The sequence below is a fragment of the Lissotriton helveticus genome, chromosome 5_1, assembly GCF_964261635.1.
Source record: "Lissotriton helveticus chromosome 5_1, aLisHel1.1, whole genome shotgun sequence".
NCBI classification, from domain to species: Eukaryota; Metazoa; Chordata; class Amphibia; order Caudata; family Salamandridae; genus Lissotriton; species Lissotriton helveticus.
The window spans coordinates 1,926,560,780-1,926,582,392 of record NC_136065.1 but is presented as its reverse complement, the minus strand read 5'-3'; the positions used below and the strand labels follow the sequence as shown (position 1 = coordinate 1,926,582,392).

The 21,613-nt window shown below is 45.3% G+C and overlaps 1 protein-coding gene across 2 annotated transcripts in view; it reads left to right on the top strand.

The window, feature by feature from the left end:
• RAPGEFL1 (Rap guanine nucleotide exchange factor like 1) overlaps positions 1-21,613 on the top strand; it is a 260,579-nt gene that overhangs the window by 231,104 nt on the left and 7,862 nt on the right. For both annotated transcript variants that reach the window (XM_078645530.1, XM_078645531.1), the window contains 2 exons: positions 575-639; positions 8,498-8,552. In XM_078645530.1, coding sequence (XP_078501656.1) covers positions 575-639; positions 8,498-8,552 — 120 coding nt within the window. The remainder of the gene's footprint in view (positions 1-574; positions 640-8,497; positions 8,553-21,613) is intronic.

The following is a 21,613-nucleotide window of genomic DNA, read 5'->3' as shown; positions in this document are numbered from 1 at the left end:
TACTTCTGTTTTTTCTTGCAATGCCCTCACAATCACCCGCTCCCATTGATCGCATGATTTTATAGGCATTTAGCCTGACATAGGAGCTAAAAACTTCTACGTGCTATAGGCGCAACTGGTCTTACATCCTGGGAAAGCTGTAAATAGCAGGTGAACGTATCATCCTACAGACATTGGTTGCTATCTCATGAACATCTGACAGTCGCATGGCTGAGTCAACCCCTGCAGAAAAAGGACCAGTGACCTGCAAAACACACAAGCTTCTGTACAGCCGCTGCATTGAAATACTGGACTGCTTCCTTGTCATTTATTTATCTACTATTTACTATATTTTGTCACTATTTGATTTTTGAAATCAGTAGTCCGCGTCCAAATGTACCATGACATTTCTAAATGTTCACATTATCTCAGCCATGATGATGTCCCAATGCAGATGCTCCGTAAACACCAGGTCAGGCTAAGTCTGACAGTTTTGCAAGACATGCATGCTTTGTTGGCTACAGGAAGGATGGTGTTTCATAGTTCCTAACTGTTTCTTCTCCTTTTTTTTTCCGCTGGATGTCACCCTCTTCAGACTTGACATTTATAAACGAGAGCAGCAAGACGTTCCTAGATGGGCTGGTCAACGTTGAAAAGATGGTGAGTCTTTTGCTGCTTCATGCTGCGTGCCTTCGTGTAGATGTGCGATACCAACACAGCGGCCTATAGCGAGGCACCGGTTGTCCATCTAGGTGTATGCTGAGATTGATCCCTTGGTTAGCGGGCATTCTAGGATTACAGTTTTTTAAATGTGCATGCTGCGATTGGTCTCTTGGTGCAGGTGCATTCTAGGAATAGATCCCCAGGTGTGTCCAGGGTTTGGGCTGGTCTGATGCGTCTTCAAATGCAAGTAAAATCTGGAGTTGGGCAACATCAGCAGGCACATAATGGCAATGTCCATGGTGCAAACGCCTAGTCATGTGTGCAACATGAAGTGCAACACACTGTGGGGGAATGAATATGTATATTCATTCATATAATCCTTCCTCACACAGCGAAGTCGCAACAACATGAAAATAAAAGGCAGCCAAGGCACAATTCCGATTAGCATGTTTATTTTCTTTTTTACAGCAAAAAGTAAGACGCCCGACACGTTTTCGAAGCCTTAGCTTCTTGGTCACGGGTCATTAGCGTTCACCACAACCCACTAATAAATAAATGTGACCTGCCCACTACCATAGAAGTAGGACAACCTGGAGTACTTCAATGCATATTCCCATTGGCAACCATCTTTAAATAATCAAGAGGTTGCTTTTCTTATGGATCATTGTCACAACCTGTTATTACTGTCTTATAAACAGCATAATAAATCATACTTTACTCAATTGTTTGCACCAAAATCATGATGTATAAGTCATATAATGGAAGTACAACAAAATATGTCACCTATATCTCAGGTTATAATACTGCCCCAGTGGGCTAAGTACCCATATACAATCTTGAAAGGTCATAACCTCATTTTTGGCTCGTAAAAGGCATTGTTTATCAGCCCTCCAATTAATATTGTATGTTCCTTATATAGATTTACATAGGTCACATCGGTTTAATTAATTGAAAAAGTCTATTTTTTTTATCAGTCACAAAACAACAAATCCGCCCCAGGGGGCTAGGTGCTTCATAATATTCTATTTCTATGGACTGCTTATAACCGTTTCCATTGTACCCAAGTTGGCACCACATAATTCAGCTCCATATGTAAGGATCACACAACTGTAACTTATCTCCCTAAATTATATAACCCTTTTGCAAACTTCTCTTATCGGCCTATCCAGATGTATTTGTTCTTTTGCATTCATTCCTTCTTTTCTTCCATTCCCTACAATATAAAAAAGACCGTTTTAGATCAATCTGACCTAAATAGTGTTTCATTTAAAAAACAGTAACCATTAGTTCTTCTAAACTCGCGTAAACATTTTCTTATTCTGCTGGCATTCAACACTATAAGGTGTACTGCTAACTCTTTGTCCCTGTTCAGCCCTATTGGGAACATGGTTTCATATTTAATTATCATTTTGGATTCAAGTCTGCGTAAAATTTGTGTCTCGCTGCCCCCCCCCCCCTCCAATATCGACACTTTGTCTAATACGCAAAATTTCAACAAGCTTGTATCTTTGATGTGTTTCTCCTTGAAATGTCTCGCTATCGGATATTGTTTGTCTTCATTAGCGATAGCTCTTAAATGTTCCCAAAAAATCTTTTTCGCTTTGTGATTCGTGCTACCGATATAGTAGTGTGAACATGGGCATTTCAAGCAGTATGCACAAAAATCCGAATTACATGTCAAATGTTTCTTTATGATAAGGGCTTTTTTATTCTTTGAGAGTTTAACCTCCTTACAGCTAGTGCTATTCCTACAAGCCTTGCATTCGCCACAGACATAAAATCCCTGTACTGTACTCTAATTTTGTTCCTCCTGTATGGCACTGTTATAGAACATGTCTTTTAATGATTCACATCTCTTAAAGGTAACTTGTGCACGATTCCCACAGATTTGAATAGAGTTTCATCTGTTCTAAGCACTTCCCAGATTTATTGAGACTTCTCTTCACTTCCCACACTTGGGTGCTAAATTCTGTTATGAATCGAACTGGTTGAGCTTCCTCAATTCTACTCGTGGGTATTACTCAACCTCCTCTTTTCACGTTTTTCACCTTTTTGAATGCTTGGTCAATAACCTTAAGGGAATACCATCTCTCAATAAATCTGCCTCTCGTTTCTGCCATTTCATTGATGAACCCCTCTTCTGAGTTGCAATTCGTTCTTGCTCTAAGTAGTTCTCCGTATGGTATGCTTTTAATGAGGCGCTTGGAGTGGCAACTATCTGCACGGAGTATGCTATTTACGGCTGTTTGTTTACGGAAAAGTTTACTCTCCAATTTGTTGTTGCGTACCTTAATCTTGAGATCTAGAAATTTGATTTCAATTGGGTGGATGTGACTGATGAACTTCAAATTTAAATTGTTGTCATTTAATAAATTCACCAGTTCATCTGCCTCTCCCCTTGTTCCACTCCAGATGCAGAAAATGTCATCAATGTATCTGATCTAGAGGACTGTGTGGTCCTCGAACAGTCCGATGTACTATTTGTTCCTCCCAGTATCCCAAGTATAAACCTGGGAAACTGGGAGCAAAGCAGGTATCCATCTCAGTCCCCTGGATCTGTTTTCATGCAAACGTGTATGTACATAGATATCTATTGGAGTCAGCCATTGTTAGGTCTGACATTTCATTGAAATGGCTTTTGTATTATGCTTATAAATGTGGTGCCATTTGAAGAATCTGCACAAAACTTTTCAATCAAATAGCAAAATTGGCTTAGGGCCTAATTACGAGAGCAGCGGTCCACCCGCTACATTACGCCTGTAAATGTCATTGCAGTGGAGGACCACCGGCTGTGCCAGGGAACAGTTGTTCCCTGGCGGTGGCTGCGCCACGATCCAATATGCTCAGCGGGACTAGCCCAGTCCCGCTGAGCATATGACTTCTTGCACCGCCAGCCATTTCATGGTGGGAGCCCTGCTATGAAAAGGCTGGCTCTGCCATGAGAGTACATTCAGGAGACGCAACATGTCTACAAATACAGTGGAATGCGCTGTGGTCGAGGAATAGGGTGATGTCAGGATCGGCGTTGTTGTCATGGTGATAGAAATTACAATCATTAGTGTGCATAATGTAAGTGCTTGCAAGATTATTTTGACGTGCATGGTAAAGAATTAATACTTTTACAAATGTTAGTCCAATTCGTTTTACGAAATGTCATAAGCAAAGACTTCAGTTTGCAGTATAGGAAGCCGATTATAAAATTGGCACTAATTAAAACAGCGATCCTGATGTGTGGCGGAGTGAGTCACGCATTTAAATAATAATAAAGTAGTCCCGAAACAATGACTAAAATTGGCCACTACCTTGGTTCAAAAGTAGTTGGGCGGTGCGCTCGGGGAAGGCTAAACACCGGAAGAGGATTGACCTATGCATGCCCTTCACAAATGGGGAGAGTAAAAAATAGACGATGGTGCCAGCAAAAAGCAAGCCTACGGGCGGCCTGCAAGCCCACGAACTAGATACAGTATGTCTCTGTTCGAGATAGCGCATGTGTGTCGTCTACAGCCGAGACCTAAAAAAGGGCATTGGGGCAAAGTGAGCATACCCTGACCCCCCAACCCAATATGGATAGGGGCCCAAAGGGACCCTACCTGCCATTAAAAGCGTGTGACTATCTCGGAGCTCAAAAGATTTATTTTTCCCCGTTTTGGGGCACTTGAATATGCTTTAGCACTGCTTTCGAAGCACCACGGTATAGAGAGCTTTCATAACCTAGTCTTGATCCGTCTGCAGGGGCATGCTAGAAACTAGCCCTGGGTGTGGAAGCAACCTGCAATGATTACGGGAACTAGCCATATATATGTGTGAGCTTGCAGGAAATGATTCTTCCCTGTAGGCGTGTGCTCGATGAGCAGAATGGAAATGAGTCCATTCTGCGGATGCCTGCTGGCAGTGTGCCACGACTCCAGGTCGCTGCTAGGACTGGGCCCTGTCTGCTGGTGCCTGCTTCAAATGAGCCATGTCTGCCGGTGCTCTTAGAATGCCTGTTTACATATGCATGTTGGGAACGGACCATGTCTGCTGGTACCTCATGGTCTTGGTGTCTGTGAGCAGGTGCGTGCTCGGAAAAGTCAATGTCTGCTGGTGCAGAACAAGATCTGCGCGCCTGGAACTCCATGCAGTAACTGTAGTTCATGCCAGGAGTAATCGAGAAATGTAGGTGCATGCCGGGAATAATCCCCGACTACAGGTGCATGCTGGCAATGATACCCATCTGCAGGTGCAGTGCAAGAATGAGCCCCGTCTGGAGGTGACTGTAGGGGATGGGTCCCTTCTGCACGTGCCTGCAGAGAAAGTGTGTAGTCTGCAGATGCTGGTCTCTGTCTGCAGGGGCATGATGGAATTATTCCTGCCGGCTGGTGCATGTCAGTGCATTGAAGGAATTGCTTCTGATGCAGGTTCAAGTAGGGATTGACATCCTTTTGCAGGTGCATGCTGGGAATAGTCCCTGTCTACACCACAGGACCATGCAGGCCTTGGTCCCTGCCGGGCAAAGCATGCTTGAACATGCCCCGTCTGCAGGTGAACGCTGCGCATCTGCAGGCCAGTGTTCGGTATGCACTAGCAGGGCAGACGGTGCTGGGACTGACATGGGGTCGGTAGGGAATGGGGGAAGGGCTGTGGGCCCCGCTCGTAGCTCGGGATAGCAAAGCTTTGTGCTGCACGCGCCGCGCTCGGGCTGGTACCGATTTCTCTGCACATTTGTAAATCCGGCATCTCCATGACAACACTTCTCGCGCCTTCACACAGCTCCTCCGGGGGATGAACAGACGTCACGGACCAAAGAAAAGGGCTCTGCGATGCTGAGAGCGCGCCGCCTTCTTACTCTGGCCGAGATGCCTCGCACCTTATTATCCACAGCGAGAAATGTATCGGTTCAACCTATATAAATGTTTTCCACATCAGAGGAGCCGCTGCAGGCACGTGTTTGCGGGCAGTGGTGTAGCGGCGTCTCTAGATGGGGCCCATGTCACACCTCCATTTGTTTTGGGCCCAATCACCAAAGCTATTGAATGCAACAGGAAAAAAACAGACACTGCTCGTTGCTACACGCATTATTGTATGCAACCACGTTTCACAGCAAGGAAGGCTTGTTTTAGGAAATGCTCGAGCTTAAACGTTTACTTAAAATGTTGAAATATGATTTTGTATTTATGTATAGCTCTGTAGATAGATATATACGCAACTACATACAAAACCATAAACTTAAACATTTAAAGTGTGTTTGTGTGTATGTATATATGTGTGTGTGTATATATATATATATATATATATATATATATATATATATATATATATATATATATATATATATACACATATACACATATGAGGGATGTCTTTGGTTTTGGTATTTTGGTGCTTGGCCACACAGCACATTGAGCACCCATCCTATAAGTAGTGCGGCAGGCAGTGTGGCATTTTGGTGTTCCTTCAACGTTTTGGAGATACTGCCGCACTGCCGCAGCCAGTGAAAGAGCATTGGGACAACACTTGTTGGGACTGAATCCAGTCCGGGATTTCCTCAAGGCTGAAAAGCGGCAGGATGTTGGGTGTCAAAGACTGGCAGTAGGGTGCTTGGGCCAACGGTGCATGCAAGGAGAAGAGGAGCGCCACCCACCCGGGATAAAAGGTACCTCCCTGAGGCGCTCGCACCCACGAACCCGGAGTGCAGGGATCAGGGTTTCTGCCACGCCCACCTTTGGGTCTCCGCCAATCGTAGAGAAGCTAGCGCCTTTAAAAAACTTGGAAAATGGCGACACTGGTTGTTCATTAAGCATCTGAAGAAGTCACTTACGACGAAACGCGTCATGCTTGTCTGAATAAAGCTGCCAGTCTTTTCACGCCTGTGTGTGTTCGGATCCTTTCTACGAGGGAGGTCTTTGAGATATATATATATGTGTGTGTATATATACACACCACAGAAGATTCTCACTGTCAGAATAACAGAAGGGACACAGCAGGGATTCCAGATAAGTCATTTATTTCATAAGAGCATTGGCATGACGCGTTTCAACGTAAAATGTCTTTATCAAATGCCTGCTGACAAAAATGTTTCCCCCCAGTTCACTTATCAAGTACCACCATCTGTTTTGCCATTGGTTGCGTCTCCAGGTGGTCCGAATCAGAGTCCCAAACAACACTGCAGCTGCATCGACAAACTGCAGATCCCAGCATGCACCTCTCACAGCATGCTAGGTGAGTATCTCCACTCACCTCCATATATCCCTTCCTGGGTCCTGGATGGATTTGAGAAAGTGAGACCAGCATACTGGCTAACATTGCTGCTGAAATAAAACGTCTCTCCGGCTTCCCCAACACGCCTCAACCCCATGATTCCTAATTCAACCAGACCTGGAATCGAGGATACAATGACCCTATTATAGCCAAGGCTTAAAATCTATGCATTCTGGCCATACTGTGACCATATGTGTGTGTGTGAATATAAATATATATGGGACAAAGTAGTTCCGATCGTACATTATAAGGCTATTACTAGTCACCAAAGAGTTCTGTGACCACGTAGATAAACGAACCAAAGGCAGAGTTCCTTTAGGTCGTAGAAATCAGGGGTGATTTGCAGTAGTCCTATAATGTACTTTAATTGTTATACTACACGGTCACTCCATCACCCTTCCTGCAAACCACTTATATCCTTTATATGAAAGAGATAGGATGATTGTAAACATGAAGACTAGAATCAGAATCTCTAGTACAAAATTAAACACAACAAAAGGCAGTTCGATATTTGTTGCAAAAAGTTGTTAGAATCACTTCAGTAAAAGTTAGATTAAAAAAAACACTAACTCAGATGGTAGAAACAAGTAGAGAGATTCTTTTTCCTATAACTACCTAAAGTGTGGAAAAAATAAACATGTTGCCATAAATATCTCCTTTCTGCTTATTGCTGTTCATCTACAAAAACGGAGCAGAAGAAGGAAAAGCCACGTTTCATTTCTGTTTAAAACTGTAGCTTTTAATTATGCTCTGTGACCTGTCTTTCTCCTCCTCGGCTGTCGTTTCTGGGTGAAGGCATTGTGATGTCAGAACTGAACTGTAATAAGGTATTATAGTTGAGCGGGTATGTAATTAGTTTATTACAGAGGACTTGCACTGTCACAAGTGGAATAGGGAAATTAGAAACTGGCTTTTTTAGGGTGTTTGCAGGCCCCCCCGCACAAAAATATATATATACACTTACATATACGTACACACGTGGCAGTCACGTTAGGACTTTACCATAGGAAATTGATTTCTTCTTTAACTTTGCTACATGTGAGTGTTCCAAGTCATCTGTCTACATTATACAGCTTTGATTTCGTTCCGCGTAAATGTGGACATATGTGGATCGCTATACTGTTTAAATGGCAAAGTCTTAGACAACTAGCTGGCGTGGTGTTGTGTTTTGTGCATAATGGCGCCAAAAGTTGTCTAATGCGTTTCCTGGAAGTTGCAAGTGTTGACTGATGCTCGGACCCAATGTTGACATATAACAGCATTTTCGAGCTGCGCGCTGCATTTGTGTTATGTTGTGTTCTAAGATTACTGTTCGTCTAACTTTTGGGCCTGGTACCATACTGGTGCAGGGCATCCATGCCAAGCCTGCTTGCCCATCTTACTTGCTACTATAGAGATGCAGCCAACCTTGCCCTCGTCAGTCTATTCCTCTTGAGTGTGCCTCCTCACATATATAGTGAATATCAGACCCAGATTTCCTCTCTGGCTAGACATTAGAGCATACAGACATAGCACATACAAGTCCAGACACCATGGTCGATTTCTGCACTGTTCTAATAAGACATCAGAGCACATGGCTGAAGCTGCATGTTTAACAGTGTGCCCTTTTCTCCTGCAGCATGCGGTTGCCGAGAGAGTGAGAACGATCCGGAAGTACCGTAGCACGCCCCTGCGTAAGTATTACACCAGATCTGTACAGAGCCACCTTATGTGCTACATAGAGACAGAAAAATGCAACAGCAGATGGAGGTCGAAGGGCCTGTGCTATCCTACATTTTTTTCTGCCTATTCTAGGGGGGTCTTCAGGTTTGTTCTCATTTACTGCACTGCATTGGGCCAGGGGTTGTCCCAAGAGGAGTACCAGTCCTCCAGACATTGGTTCCACTCTAGCAGAGTCCACCTGGGCTCTATGTTTACTATGCATACATAACGTTTTTTTCCTAAAGGAAAATTGGTTAAAGCTGAAGCCATTCCTTCACTGCACTGAGCTTCATATTGTAGTAAATTGTTGGTATTTGAGTTTACAATCCTGATGCGCTTCTCACAGTATTTCTGCTAAAGACGACTTTGTTGTTTGCATTAGTCGTCTGCCTCTATTTTTTTACAAAACAGTTAATTTTCCACCAAATCGGTGTAGGATGTACATTAGAATAGTCGACCCACCAATCTCCAATTTCTGTAATTGTATTTTTGTAGCATGTGTAGATGTAGATGCACATGGTTTGTATACACCTGCCATCCAGTGATGAGATTGGACATTAAAAGTTGTTTTTCTGTGAAGAAGCTTCGAGTCACAGATGCTATGGGATTCCTCCCTTAGTTCTACAATGAGCACGGGCACCAACTCCACCCTAAGATTGCTATTTTCCACCATCAGGTTTATACATGTTCTGTAGCAACTCTGAGATCAGCGCGTTCCCAGTATCTTTCTTAGGTCTAGCTGACCAGTGACTTCGGCATCGATAATCATAGAACAATCTTTGCAGTTCCGTTATCCCCAGAGAACAATCAATGCTCTATAGTCTTGGTCAGTCCTTCTTTTACATCAGTGCAATGACTCGGAGAATGCAGGCAAGTACAGAGTGATGAGGGATGGTTGAAACACCCGTGCAATTTTGCCCACAGTGCAACACCCTTGGACTGATCACCATGGCATTTGCAGCCGTTTCCTCTTCTCCAATCCACAGCAAGGCCTCCTGCGAGTCCTGTATCGCTTTCAGGTTCAAGTAGAATCTAAGGTACAGGGAGATAATGCATTGGAGACACATCAAGATGCACAGGTTTCCGAAATGCTGAATGTTTGTTGTGAACAAGACCCCCTCAACAAAATGCAGAGGAATCGAGGCCCTCCGGGGTGCTAGCGCATGACCAACGCCCAGCACACTGACCATCTTCAAAACCTTTTAGGGATGGAGGAGCTCAAGGTAACACCGTCAATGCCAGTAGGGCCAAAAACCAAGTCAATGCGCAGGATGTGCTCTGAAGCGCCACCCACACAAACTCTGTAGTGCAGAGGCAGAGTACTTCTTCCAAGGGAGTCGAGCAGGCAGCCCTGAACACTCAAGGAAAAAAGCCTCTGTGTCTGGTGCTCTGCCGCCTTCGGGCTCCTGAGGAAAGGAGTCGACTATCACCATAACGTGATGCTCTTGCCTTTGAAGGCTCATGACATTCCACCTTTGTGCCCGCAGTCTGTACAGAAACAGTACTCGAGGCACAGTATCAGCACAAAGATCGGAGGGTTCCGATGCATCCATCCTCTAAAAGTTAGCAGAAGAAACTGGATGCAAGGCAAAAATATTATACTCCGAGATACAGTGAAGGTTTCCAGAAAGCTTCATTGGGGAAAAATCTCCTGAACTTTGCCTCCAATTCCCAAAAAGTGGAGGCCCACATTTGAAGAGGAACTGACCTTCGAGGAAATTTGCCGCCAAAAAGCACAAAGACAAGGCCACAAGTGCTCCTCCATTGCCTCCTTCATCCAGGCACTCGCCTCTACCGCCCCCTCCACAGCCCCCTTCACAGCCCCCTTCACATCCACCTTCTCCACTACCTCTTACAGAGTCTTCATGGGAATCAGTCCACTCTTACTCAGGCATAATGGCGAGGAGACTCATGTGATCACCTTGCAGGCCAGGAGATGGGGATGATCCATGGGATGATTTCAAAGTCGGCCAACAGATTACTCCGATTATGAGCCTTGTCGCACCAAGCCTTCACCCCCATGATCATTCTACTGCAAGTTATTCAGTTATTCAGAGGACAGCTTGTCACTGTTAGGTGGAGATGCACCCCATAAAAGAAAAGGATACTTTTCTGGAAGAAAATCTCTCAAGGACTGGACGCACAGTTCAGTTTCTGCCAGCGCTGAAAGGGATGCGTAAGAAGCTCTGCAGAACCTTCAGAGAGCCAGTTAGAGCAAAGGTAGGTACAGCTAAAATAGAGAGTAAATATAAGGGGTCTGCTAAATCCCTTTCTACATTAGAGAGCATGTCCCCACTATTCCCTTGTTGTCCAGATGTCAAGCACGTGTGCATCAGCTCAGGTAACTTAAGTCGCCCCTTCACACCCACCGTTGGACACCTCCACCCCCCATCTGACCCCCTCAAATAAAAGGAAAGCAAGCAGACTAACACTGCGGGGAAGAGGGTCACAGTAGGGGCAATTACCCAATGGTGATTTTGCCAACTCAGTAGGTTTGCTGTCACAATACAATAGGTATCGTTGGGAAGAAAATCAAGGCCCTAATATAACATTTCCCTGAGGCCTGTAGGAAGAGGGGTGAAGAACTTGTTGCGGAAGAGAAAACTATTTCTAACACCAACATTAGGTGTGCACTGCATGCGGCAGACACTACATCTTGCAGTGTTAACATTAGTATTCTCCAATGATTGCATAGCATCAAGTCTCAGGTTTTAAACCAGAGATGCACCAGAACAGCATCATCTTAACATCCTGTTTAATGGGGAACAACTCTTAGGGACCCAATCGAACAATATTTTATAGAAGATCAAGAAAGATACAGAGATGCCAAGTCTGTGGATGCACAACAATCCACAGCTCCAAGGGGTCCCTGTTGTGGGCACCAAGCAAGGGGGCATTAGGGCAACACTTCTAACCTAATTGCCACTTTATAAGCCTCTTCGGCACACCTTCTCCGACTCCCACACAGGTGGAGATTCCTCGCAGGTAGGCTGTGGGGGAAACAAGGTAAGGGCAGGTGAAGAGGAGGCTCCAAGGAGGGAGCCCCTGCTCCCATAAACAGATTCTTCATCCACTCCCATGATCATCCAACACCTGTTGGGGGAGTTTCACAGATTTCCACTCTCACTAGATAGAAATCACCTTAGCCCAGTAGGTATCAGCAGTCGTCCATGAGGGTTACTCTCTCCGAATACCATACCACCACGATGCCACAACCTCAGTCAAGACCATCTCAGCCTCTTACAAAAAGAGGACAGAACGGTCCTACTAAAGAGCACCATACAGCCATTGGCCCTCTCTCAACAAGGAGAGATAGTATACTCCATAATCTTTCTAATTACAAAGAAAGACTGTTCGCTCCCCCCATACTAGATCTGTGGCCATGAATTTCTACATCCTGTTGAAACATTTTCACATGATCATTCTAGAGAGAATGTAATCCCACTACTCCACCTTGGGGGACTCCAGGTAACTCATCCTTACCATATGGCACCCAAGGTCTTAACATATGGATATTCACACCTCCCAGATAACTGTATGCCCAGGCAGACAGACCTGCTATTTGGGCTTGTTATGAAGCCAAGTGAAAATAATGTGTCCATTTCTACATCTCTAAGCAAGTACACCCCTTTAAGATTTCTGTTCAGGGCATTGTTTCAAACCTATTATGCCTTCACTAGGTACAATCATCACTTTTGCATTCCTGTAATAAAGGCATTATGAAGGCCATCAGGAGGGTTATACCCCAGGAACACCACTTTACTCGTGTCTCATATAGTTCCCTTTATCAAAGTGGCTGATCATGTCATTTGTAGCAGTAGATAGGCATGTTCTGCATACTCCTGCCATCTAGTGTTGGTCTCAGCCGTATGGAACCTATTTTATTTCAAAGATATTTTTCGAATCATGAGGTATAGTGACTTTCATTGCTGGTAATGCACATGGGCATTGTCAGATTTTCAGTCGTCGGGCACTGAGGGTTTTAGGATTCTCCATTCCCATTGGTAACAACAATCATTGCTTGCTTTTCCTTTCAGTTTTGTAGTGCCCTTCATCAGACTCACTGACCGGGTTCTATTGATGCGCTCTTCAAGTCCTTGCCCCTCTTGAGCCTTACTCCATTGTTGCTTCCCTTAAGATATTGACTCTTTAATGGAAAGGACTCCGCTCCAAAAATGCCCACAGTTAAGTGCTAAGTATCCCTGGACAATCCTTCGCCAGGTTTACAACCCTTGTCTGTCCCTGGAGCACAACAAGGTCTCCTCCTCCGCCTGCCTCGCCTCCTGCAGTAAGAAGATACTGTGGTATTGACGCAATCAACACCTCGCATGACAACCCATGGTACAGCAGCAAGGAGATGACTACTCTGGCCTCTTCGGGGGCCATGACATCAAGGAGGACTCGGGGCCAGGATCCTCCGGCAAACAGCCCCTTGGTTTCATCCCCAAGCCGAGCTCCCATTTGGAGTCCGAAGTGGAAGAATCTGAGGTCCAACTACGGAAGACATGAAGTGTGTGCACACCATTTTCCCTCCACCCCTCCCCGTCATCAAACCGAGACTGAGAATTGCCCATGAGGCCATTGTGCATCTGCCTGAGGGCTATAGTTGGCACTGAAACCAAGCCTCTGATCTGAATCCAAGCCAGCCACTGGTACAGTAACTGCAGCAGAAGGCCCCGGCTTCTGGCGTCGACAACACCTTTGATGCCGACAGCTCCTTTGGTGCCAACCTCGAAGACCGCTTCGAAGCTTTCTTTGGCTCCGAAGACCTCTTCAGTGTCCAAACCTCCCTCAGCGCCAGCTAGTCAGAAACCGGCCTAGTTGCTGAAACGTTTGTACAAAAAAGCCCTGTTCACCATTGCATCCGAGGACCAAGAGCAGCCTACCCAGCAGCATTTTCCTTGCATGGGGAAGATGACTTTTGGGAAGGCTGTTGCACTGCAGCCTGAACCACCAAGTAAGACCAGACAGTTCCAGGATCAGGGCACTAGCCCTGTACCTCTTCTTCCTATTAGAGACCTCAGCAGACCCTTCAGCATCTGAAGACACCTTCCTGGGACTATTAAACGGGTGGCTACAGAGGTAACATCTCACTGAGAAGAGGAAAAGGCGACGTGGCTAGGGGAGCTGCCTCTGCCAAACAGTGACTTTCTCTCCCTTTCCCTGATCACACTGTACTTGTCGGGGGAAGACTCCAGGGGTTCCTGGCACACTGACGAGAGATTACCTCAGATCAATGTGTCCTCTCCATCATAGGGAAAGGTTACTGCTTAGAACTCACTGCAACCCCACCAGACATCCTTCCACCCAGACACACCCTCTCCCTAGAACATCAGTACATTCTTCAAGAGGAAGTAGAGGCTCTAATTCACGGGGTAGGGGTTATAGCGCCCTTCTGCACACCATCGCAGCAAAGGACTGTGCTCCCTGTACTTCCTCACCCTGAAGAAGGACAGTTCACTCCGGCCTATACTCAACCTCGGGTATCTCAACACATACATCCTATCAGAGCACTTCCACATCTTCTTGCTCCACAATGTCAAACCCTTACTACAGCATGGCGACTTCATGGCTGCACTCGACCTGAAAAGCGCCTCCTTTCACAACACAATTCATTTTGCACATTTCCAGTACCTCCAGTTCGTGGTCAGCATTTTCAGTCTCAAGTGCTGCCCTTCAAGGTCACCACAGCGTCCATTGTGTTTACAAAGTGTCTTGCCTTGGTCGCCACTCATCCCAGAAGGACCGGCATCCATGTGTTCCCTTATTATATGACTGACTGATCAATAGCGCGAACAACCAACCTTGCTTGGCTCATACCCAGACAACCTTAGACCTCTTGTACATCCAACGTTTCATCGCCAACACAGTAAAGTCACATCTTCAGCCCCTTCAGGTTCAGCCCTTCTTAGGAGCAGTCTTAAACTCAGTCACAGAGAAAACTTATCTCAGTCAAGAGTTCCAGTTGTTACTGCCCCTTTTTTCAGGCAGATCGCAAAATAAGTCAGGACAGTTTGCACCTACTCAGCATGATGGTCTTCTGTATTACCATAGTTTTCCATGCAGGATTACACATAGGTCCATTGGCGGAGTGCTGAGCTGTACAGTAGTCACAAGCAGATAGTCACTGGGAGGACCTAGAGTTGATTTGGGCCAGCACCCATCGCTCTCGACAGTGGTGGAACAGCAGCAATCTGTTGCAGGATTGGCCCTTTCTTGGCCCAGTACTGCAAGTGACCATCACAGCAGATGCTTCCCTCACTGGTTGTAGAACGTATTACAGGACTTGTCCATTCAGGACATGTGGACACCCCACCAACTGGTTTTCCACATCAACTAAGTAGAGCTATTGGCCATCCAGTTAGCACTCATAGCTTTCTTCAGCCCCATGCAACACAAAGTGGTCTTCATCTGCACAGACAATATGACCAACATGTACTGCCTCCAGAAACAGTAAGGGGCTCACATTTGCCACAGTTGTCAGGGTTAGCTCAGGGCATTTGGTGGGCACTTCACCACAAAGTCAATCTCCTGGCAGAGTGCTTGCTGGGAGTGGACAACGATTTTGCAAACTTGCTGAGTAGCATACGTCCACATATGGAATCTCCACCCATTCACTGCTCTTGTACTTCCATCATTGGCCAGATAACCCTGGTTCACCCCTTGCTCGACCTATGCCTAGTGCCCTGTGAGAAGCTGCCCAACTGGCTAGGCTTCCTGCCTGAGTGAATGACCATCCTCGCGATGGCCTGCAGATCCAACACGCAGGCATGTTATGCAGCCAAATGAAAAAGATTTGTCCATTACTGTCTTCCCAAACACATCAACCATCTCAAGCCGACTGCTCTCATTTAGGTACCCTGTCATTAAGGCCTTCATGGAAGGACTTAAATGGGTCATACCACTGGATTATCCCACCCAGAGTGCCCACGACCCCTGTCTTGAACGTCAACATCGTTCTCACACTACTATGTGTCCTACCTTGGAGCTCCTCAATTTGTGCCCTCTACTGTTTTTCTCCTGGAAGGTGGCTTTCTGAGTGGCCATAAACTCACTCAAGTGAAAGTGAGCTTCAAGATCTTAGCCTCCAGAAACCTTTCTTTCAGGTGCACCATGATAGGTGTTGTCCTTAGGACAAATCTAACATTTCTGCATAAGATGGTATCTTTTTTCCATCTCAACCAAACCATGGAACTCTTGGTGTTCTTCCCACAGCCAGACACCGTAGCAGAAAAATGGCCCTTACATTAGATGGGCTCTCATGAATTACATTCACACGACAAAACCTTTCCACAAAACTCAGCAACTATTTGTATCTTTCCCAAAACCATGCAAGGGTCATGCTCTTTCCAAAGTTGGCATACTCTGGTGGTTAGTCAAATACATTCAAACCTGTTGTGCAAAAGTCAAGAGGCAATTGCCCTTCCCACCCATACCCTACTCTACCTGCAAAAAGGAGGCATCAAGGGTTTTCCTAGGTAACATCCCTATACTTTGTATATGTAAGGCAGCTAATTGGTTTCCCCACACACATTAACCAAGTATTACTATGCAGATATGTTTGCTCACCAGCAAGCTAACGTTGGACAGGCTGTTTTACGTACACTTTTCCAGGCCACTGCAACATCCTTCAGCTTGGTACTGGGGAGGGGGAGAACTGCTTTACAGTCTAGGCAGAGCATGTATAGCTACAGCTACACATGCCATGAAGGAAAATGTTATTTGCCTTGCAAGCATCTGTTTGTGGCATATAGTGCTGTAGATTCACATGCACCCACCCTTCATCCCTGGAAGCCTCTAGTTGTTGCAGATGCCTTTCTTTCTAACTCTTGGCATGTTCATCACCTTCTGTTACTCGCTGCTCCATTTCATCCTCACGTCGGAAAAACAATCTAACAATGGATCCGATGTCCATGCAAATTACCAGTAATAAATGCAGTCGCGATACCTTGTGACTCGTAATACTTCATAGAAAAAAAGCGAGTTGTACACATCTGAGCCCAATACTAAATGACAGGAGTATGCAGAGCATGTGAATCTACATGCCGCAAACAAAGCTTAAAGGGTAAGTAAGATTTTCCTTTCTTAAAGCAATAACTTCTGTCAGACGTATTCATCGTCCATCGGCTGCAGCTGGTGCAGAATCAGGCTGCCCGCCTGATTTTCCGCCAGCCTAAACACCAGCATGTCACTCCCCTTCTTCGTGGTCTCCATTGGCTCCCGGTTTCCAAGCGCTGCACCTTTAAGCTGGCATGTTCCGTTTTTAAGGCCCTCTCCGAAGCAGCCCCAGCCTTTATCTCATCCGCTTTGACACGCCACATTCCCCTCCGAGCTCTTTGCTCTGCATCCCTCAATCTCCTTGTGGTCCCCAAATTCAAACGTAAAAAGCACGGCGGATTGAGCTTCTCTGTTTTGGCCCCCTCCATTTGGAACTCCCTGCCATCTACACTTCGTCTATGTTCCAGCTACGACTGCTTTCTTAGTTTACTAAAAACCCTGCTCTTCCAGTCTGCCTACGAATAACCCCCCACCCTTGATCACTGTATTTGTCAAGAGCGCCATGAAACCGTTGGTGAAAGTGCGCGGTATAAATAATTTTAACGTAACGTAACGTAACATGAACTCCAAGCTCTTTCCATACTTACTGTAATAAAGCCATTTATACAAGTTCAGCGAGATAGTGGTGCTTAGGACACACCTCAAGTTCTTACTTAAGGTAGTATCACCTTTTCTTTTGAGTCATACAATTGAACTGCCTGTTTTCTTTCCACAGCCTGATACGGTAGCTGAAAGGGCATTAGACACACATCCTAGATGTAAAACAAGCAACCAGGTACTATAATGAACCAAAGCTTTTCAAACGGCCATCTCGACTTTTTGGGGCTTTTACTAAACTTTCTACAGGACAATCTATTTCAAAGGCAGGCACTGCAAGGTAAAATGCATCCAAACTTGTTATGCAGAGGCTAAATGTGGACTCCCTATACCTCCTAGAGCACACTCTACATGTAAAAAGGGAGCCACCATGACTTTCATGGTATCACTCTTTTAGCATAAATTTGTAAAGCTGCTAATTGGTCAATGCCAAGCACATGCAGAAAGTGGACAGATAAGCTCATCAACAAGCTATGGTTGCCAGGCTGTATTAAGAACTTTGTTTCAAACAGCTGCATAATCTGCCTGTTAGCCACCACTAGAAAGGAACTGCTTTAAAGTTGAGGCAAAGAATGTGTATCTACAGCCACAAATGCTATGAACGGAAAATGTAACCCTGTAAGCTTCTGTTGGTAGCTTGTAGTGCTGTAAATTCACATGCTCCCAGCCTCCTCCCCAGATATGAACAGATAGCACGTATTTTCTTACACTGAATACACATTTATTATCAACTTGCAAAGTGTAGAGCACATATATGCTATTCTCTGTGCTCCACTTCCACCCAATGAGCAAACAAAATAATCTAATGGTAGTCTGGGCCCATGTGTATTGTAATTCAAATGGAGGAGTCGCAGAGCATCTAATCACTCGAAGAAAAACAACTTGAAATGTCGGAGCCCAAAACTAGATGGCAGAAGTATGCAAAGCATGTAAATCTACAGCACTACACACTATTAACAGATGCTTACAGGGCACGTAACATTTTCCTTTTCTGTGATTTAAAAGAAATATGGCGTAAGTGGAAAGGGCTGAATTTTACGTTGATGTTATTACAGTGCATTTGTTTGCAGTTTAGTATAGAAAGTTGGAGCTGGTTTCACCTCGGCTGAAATAAGAATTCTTTATTTTGCAGCAGTCGTTTCAATACAACTTTAAAAAACCTCATTGTTTCTACTGCTTAGGAGTTCCAAAAATTACACAAATAATCTCGGCAAGTCCTATAACAGCTGCCTGCAAGCTCACCTTCCCATCCATTTGTTTATAGTACGTTTGCTTTGCAGCTAGATCTGCACTGGACAAGTCACAGAGAGAGATGTATACATGTCTTTTGGGCTAGAAAATAAAAACTCATCTATGAGGCTTCCTTTAGTATAGACGAGCTAATGCCTACTCACAGTTGTGCAGAGGCTCGAATGACCCATTGAAAAGTGCAACAAAAAGGAACAGTGACTCGGCCAGTAGGTCTTGCCTTTTGTACCCATTGGCTTTGCCAAAGCTGTTTGACAATACTTTGGAGTAGTTCCCTAAAAGTGAGCAATTAAAGGATACAAGTCAGCCAATCAAAAGGATGGTAAAGAGGCTGTCCTCCAGGGAAGGGACAAACACATGTAGTGGAAGGCCAACCAGACAGCTTGCGTTGCCTGGTAGGTTTGACCTAAACAACATTAACCCCTTCCTGTATGCAGGAGGTAGTATCACCTCTAGGCAGAAAGCAATGAACAATGAAGAAAATATACAAAGTGAGAAATCTAGAAGTGGACAATGCTGGGGAAAGTCCAATTACAAGAACTTGTAGTACCACGTGACAAACTCCATAGAAACAGATTGCAATGTATGATCAACCTAATTTATTATCTAGCCAATGTTCCTTTACCTCTGTGCAGCAGTTTGTTGTGTTATGTTGGTTTCTTGAAAAGTGCTTTTTGCTGCCCCTAACATTTTTTAACTTATTAAGCGGGACAGGAGATGAAAAGGTGGGACCAAGTGAGAGCCGAAAGGAGGGGATAAGCGCAGAGGAATTATGTGCAAAGAAAGTTCTTTCTAATAACATTTATTTCTCATTCACTTGATAAATATGCTTGTGGATAGCTGAGCTTGGGCCTCGAGTAGGTTGGTCTGGAAGCTTGGAGCAGTGAGAGAAACAGGCTGAAACCAGGAGACTGTGTCTGACCCCTGAACTGACTGGGAGATGTTAATCACTTAGAGGGTTAGAGAAGTGTCTACACTGGCTGCTTGGGACCCCATTCCCCAGCCAGATCAGTGTCCGCAGGAGACACAGGAGGGTCCAACTAAGGAGGCGGTGAAGAGTAAGGGTCAGAGCACCTGTGGTGTGCAGGGTGCTGTAGCAGCCCCCAACGTGGGTGACAGCCGCCTGTGTGGACGAGGCTCTGGCCTGTAGTTTTCTCCTGCCATGGGTGACCACGCTAGCAGATTCAAGCATGGGTGGGACATCCATAGGGGGATGAGGAGGGCCGCTTCTGCTGGCGCCATGTAGCAACAGAATCTGCCCCCAGTGATCATGACAACCTCATCACCGATGACTGTCTTTTCGCGATTGGACTGGTATTGCGCTGGCCTGTGGGTGGTATTAGCAGTCATACAATAAATTGGGCTTCTTCTACCACCACTTCCTTTTTCGTCCTACTGCCAGGCTTTGCTAATTGCTTTGTAGCCCCTCTTAGAAGTGCAGAAGCTGCTAGAATTGGAGACAGAAGGACAGTGCCTCTTGTTGAGATACATTGTGGGATTCGGCTCCCATTTCATTGCCATGGATCACGTGACTAGTGGTCTTAATACAATTCAGGACCACCTAATGAAAAAATCCATTCCTCTTTCCAACTGGCCAGTTAGCTCTACTCCAGTGTGATGGACTTCAATCTAATCCCGCAAACAATGGCATGATGAGCAAAAAAAACTATGGATTTGGGCCCAGATCTCTGTACTGGGGTGAATGTATGGCATTGTTCTGCATTCTGTCCATCAATTGTTCTTTTTGCATTTGTCACCCCGAGTGGGACAGGTATGCCCAGACGTGAGTCCCTTGCTCTCCATGCCACTGGAGTCAAGCTATCCTGGCTGATAAAGGCTGAAAGCCCGAAACCGGTCCTAGGATGCTTGTTTCCAGTCCAGGGAGGATCTGGCCTGGCAGTTCGGGCTGGACTGTTCCCATTGGGTGCAGGGTAAAGACTGCATATGGCTGGGTCCAAACTGGAATGGCATGGTGAGCAAAAAAACGATGGATTTATGCCCAGTTCTCTGTACTGGGGTGAATGTATAACATTGTTATGCATTCTGTCCATCATTTGTTCTTTTTGCTTCAATCTAATCCCACCACTGCACAGACGGCATTCATGGATTGTGGCTGTGGGCATGCGCTGTTGGCGTGAGCTCATGGCAGCAAGTCTTCACTGCCTGTGGGGCAGTCATGGTGGGACATTTGAAACACACAACTGTCCCCGGCTGGCTGATTGGAGGGTTTGGATGCCCCTATTTCTGCCATTTGCTAACTTCCTTTCTGACTGACCTAATCCTTTCAGTGAATCTGGCCAAACCTTCTCTGGTATCAGGCCAGGAGCGTTTTCCCTCCTTGGTCTTCACCTACCCAGTCGGTCTTTAGACAGACTTCTTTCCGTCTCTCTGTATTGTCTCTTCCCTTTTCCTCCCTTTCTCACCTCCCCTGACCCCTCCACTACCTTTTCTCTCTCCTTTCTCTCCTCTCCTAATTGTATTGTCTATTTTTTGGGATTTATTGTGTAATTGTTGAACTTTTTATGTTGCATTGTTGATTCTCATGTAAAGCGCTCTGATACCTCCGGGTCTAGCCAGCGCTATATATAACTCTTTAAATAAATAAATAAACAGATTGGGGGGAGTTGATGCCTCTGGGGGAAATGGTGTACATTTAGGAAAAGAGCTTGCCCTTTTATACCTCTGTTTCCAGCCTCGTGGTTTCAGAAGGCTTTAGGACCGATAGACTTGAACATTGAGGTGGTACCCCACCTAGATTTATGGAAGGTCCATACACCAATCCCACTCTCTCAGTTCCAGGATAAAGGGAAACATCCTCCATCAGCTTAAAATTCCCTTATTCTTCCACAATCTGGAAATATGTTTATTAACAGATTCCACAATGGTTGGAACCCTGTGAATTAATTACCTGTCTTATTGTTTTGTAAAATCTACTCCTCTTCTACCATTGTTGTTTTACGGCGCTGTAGCATTGTCCAATTAGTTGTAAACTGGCAGGAGCATCCCTCAGGCCCCTTTGCACATACCTCTTTGAATGGAAGGCACCCTTCCTGGCTTTGAAGTCCTTCCTCACTTCATTGCGGAGCAAAGTAGTCTTGAGGACTACTGAACCATCATTGCCAGATTTCAT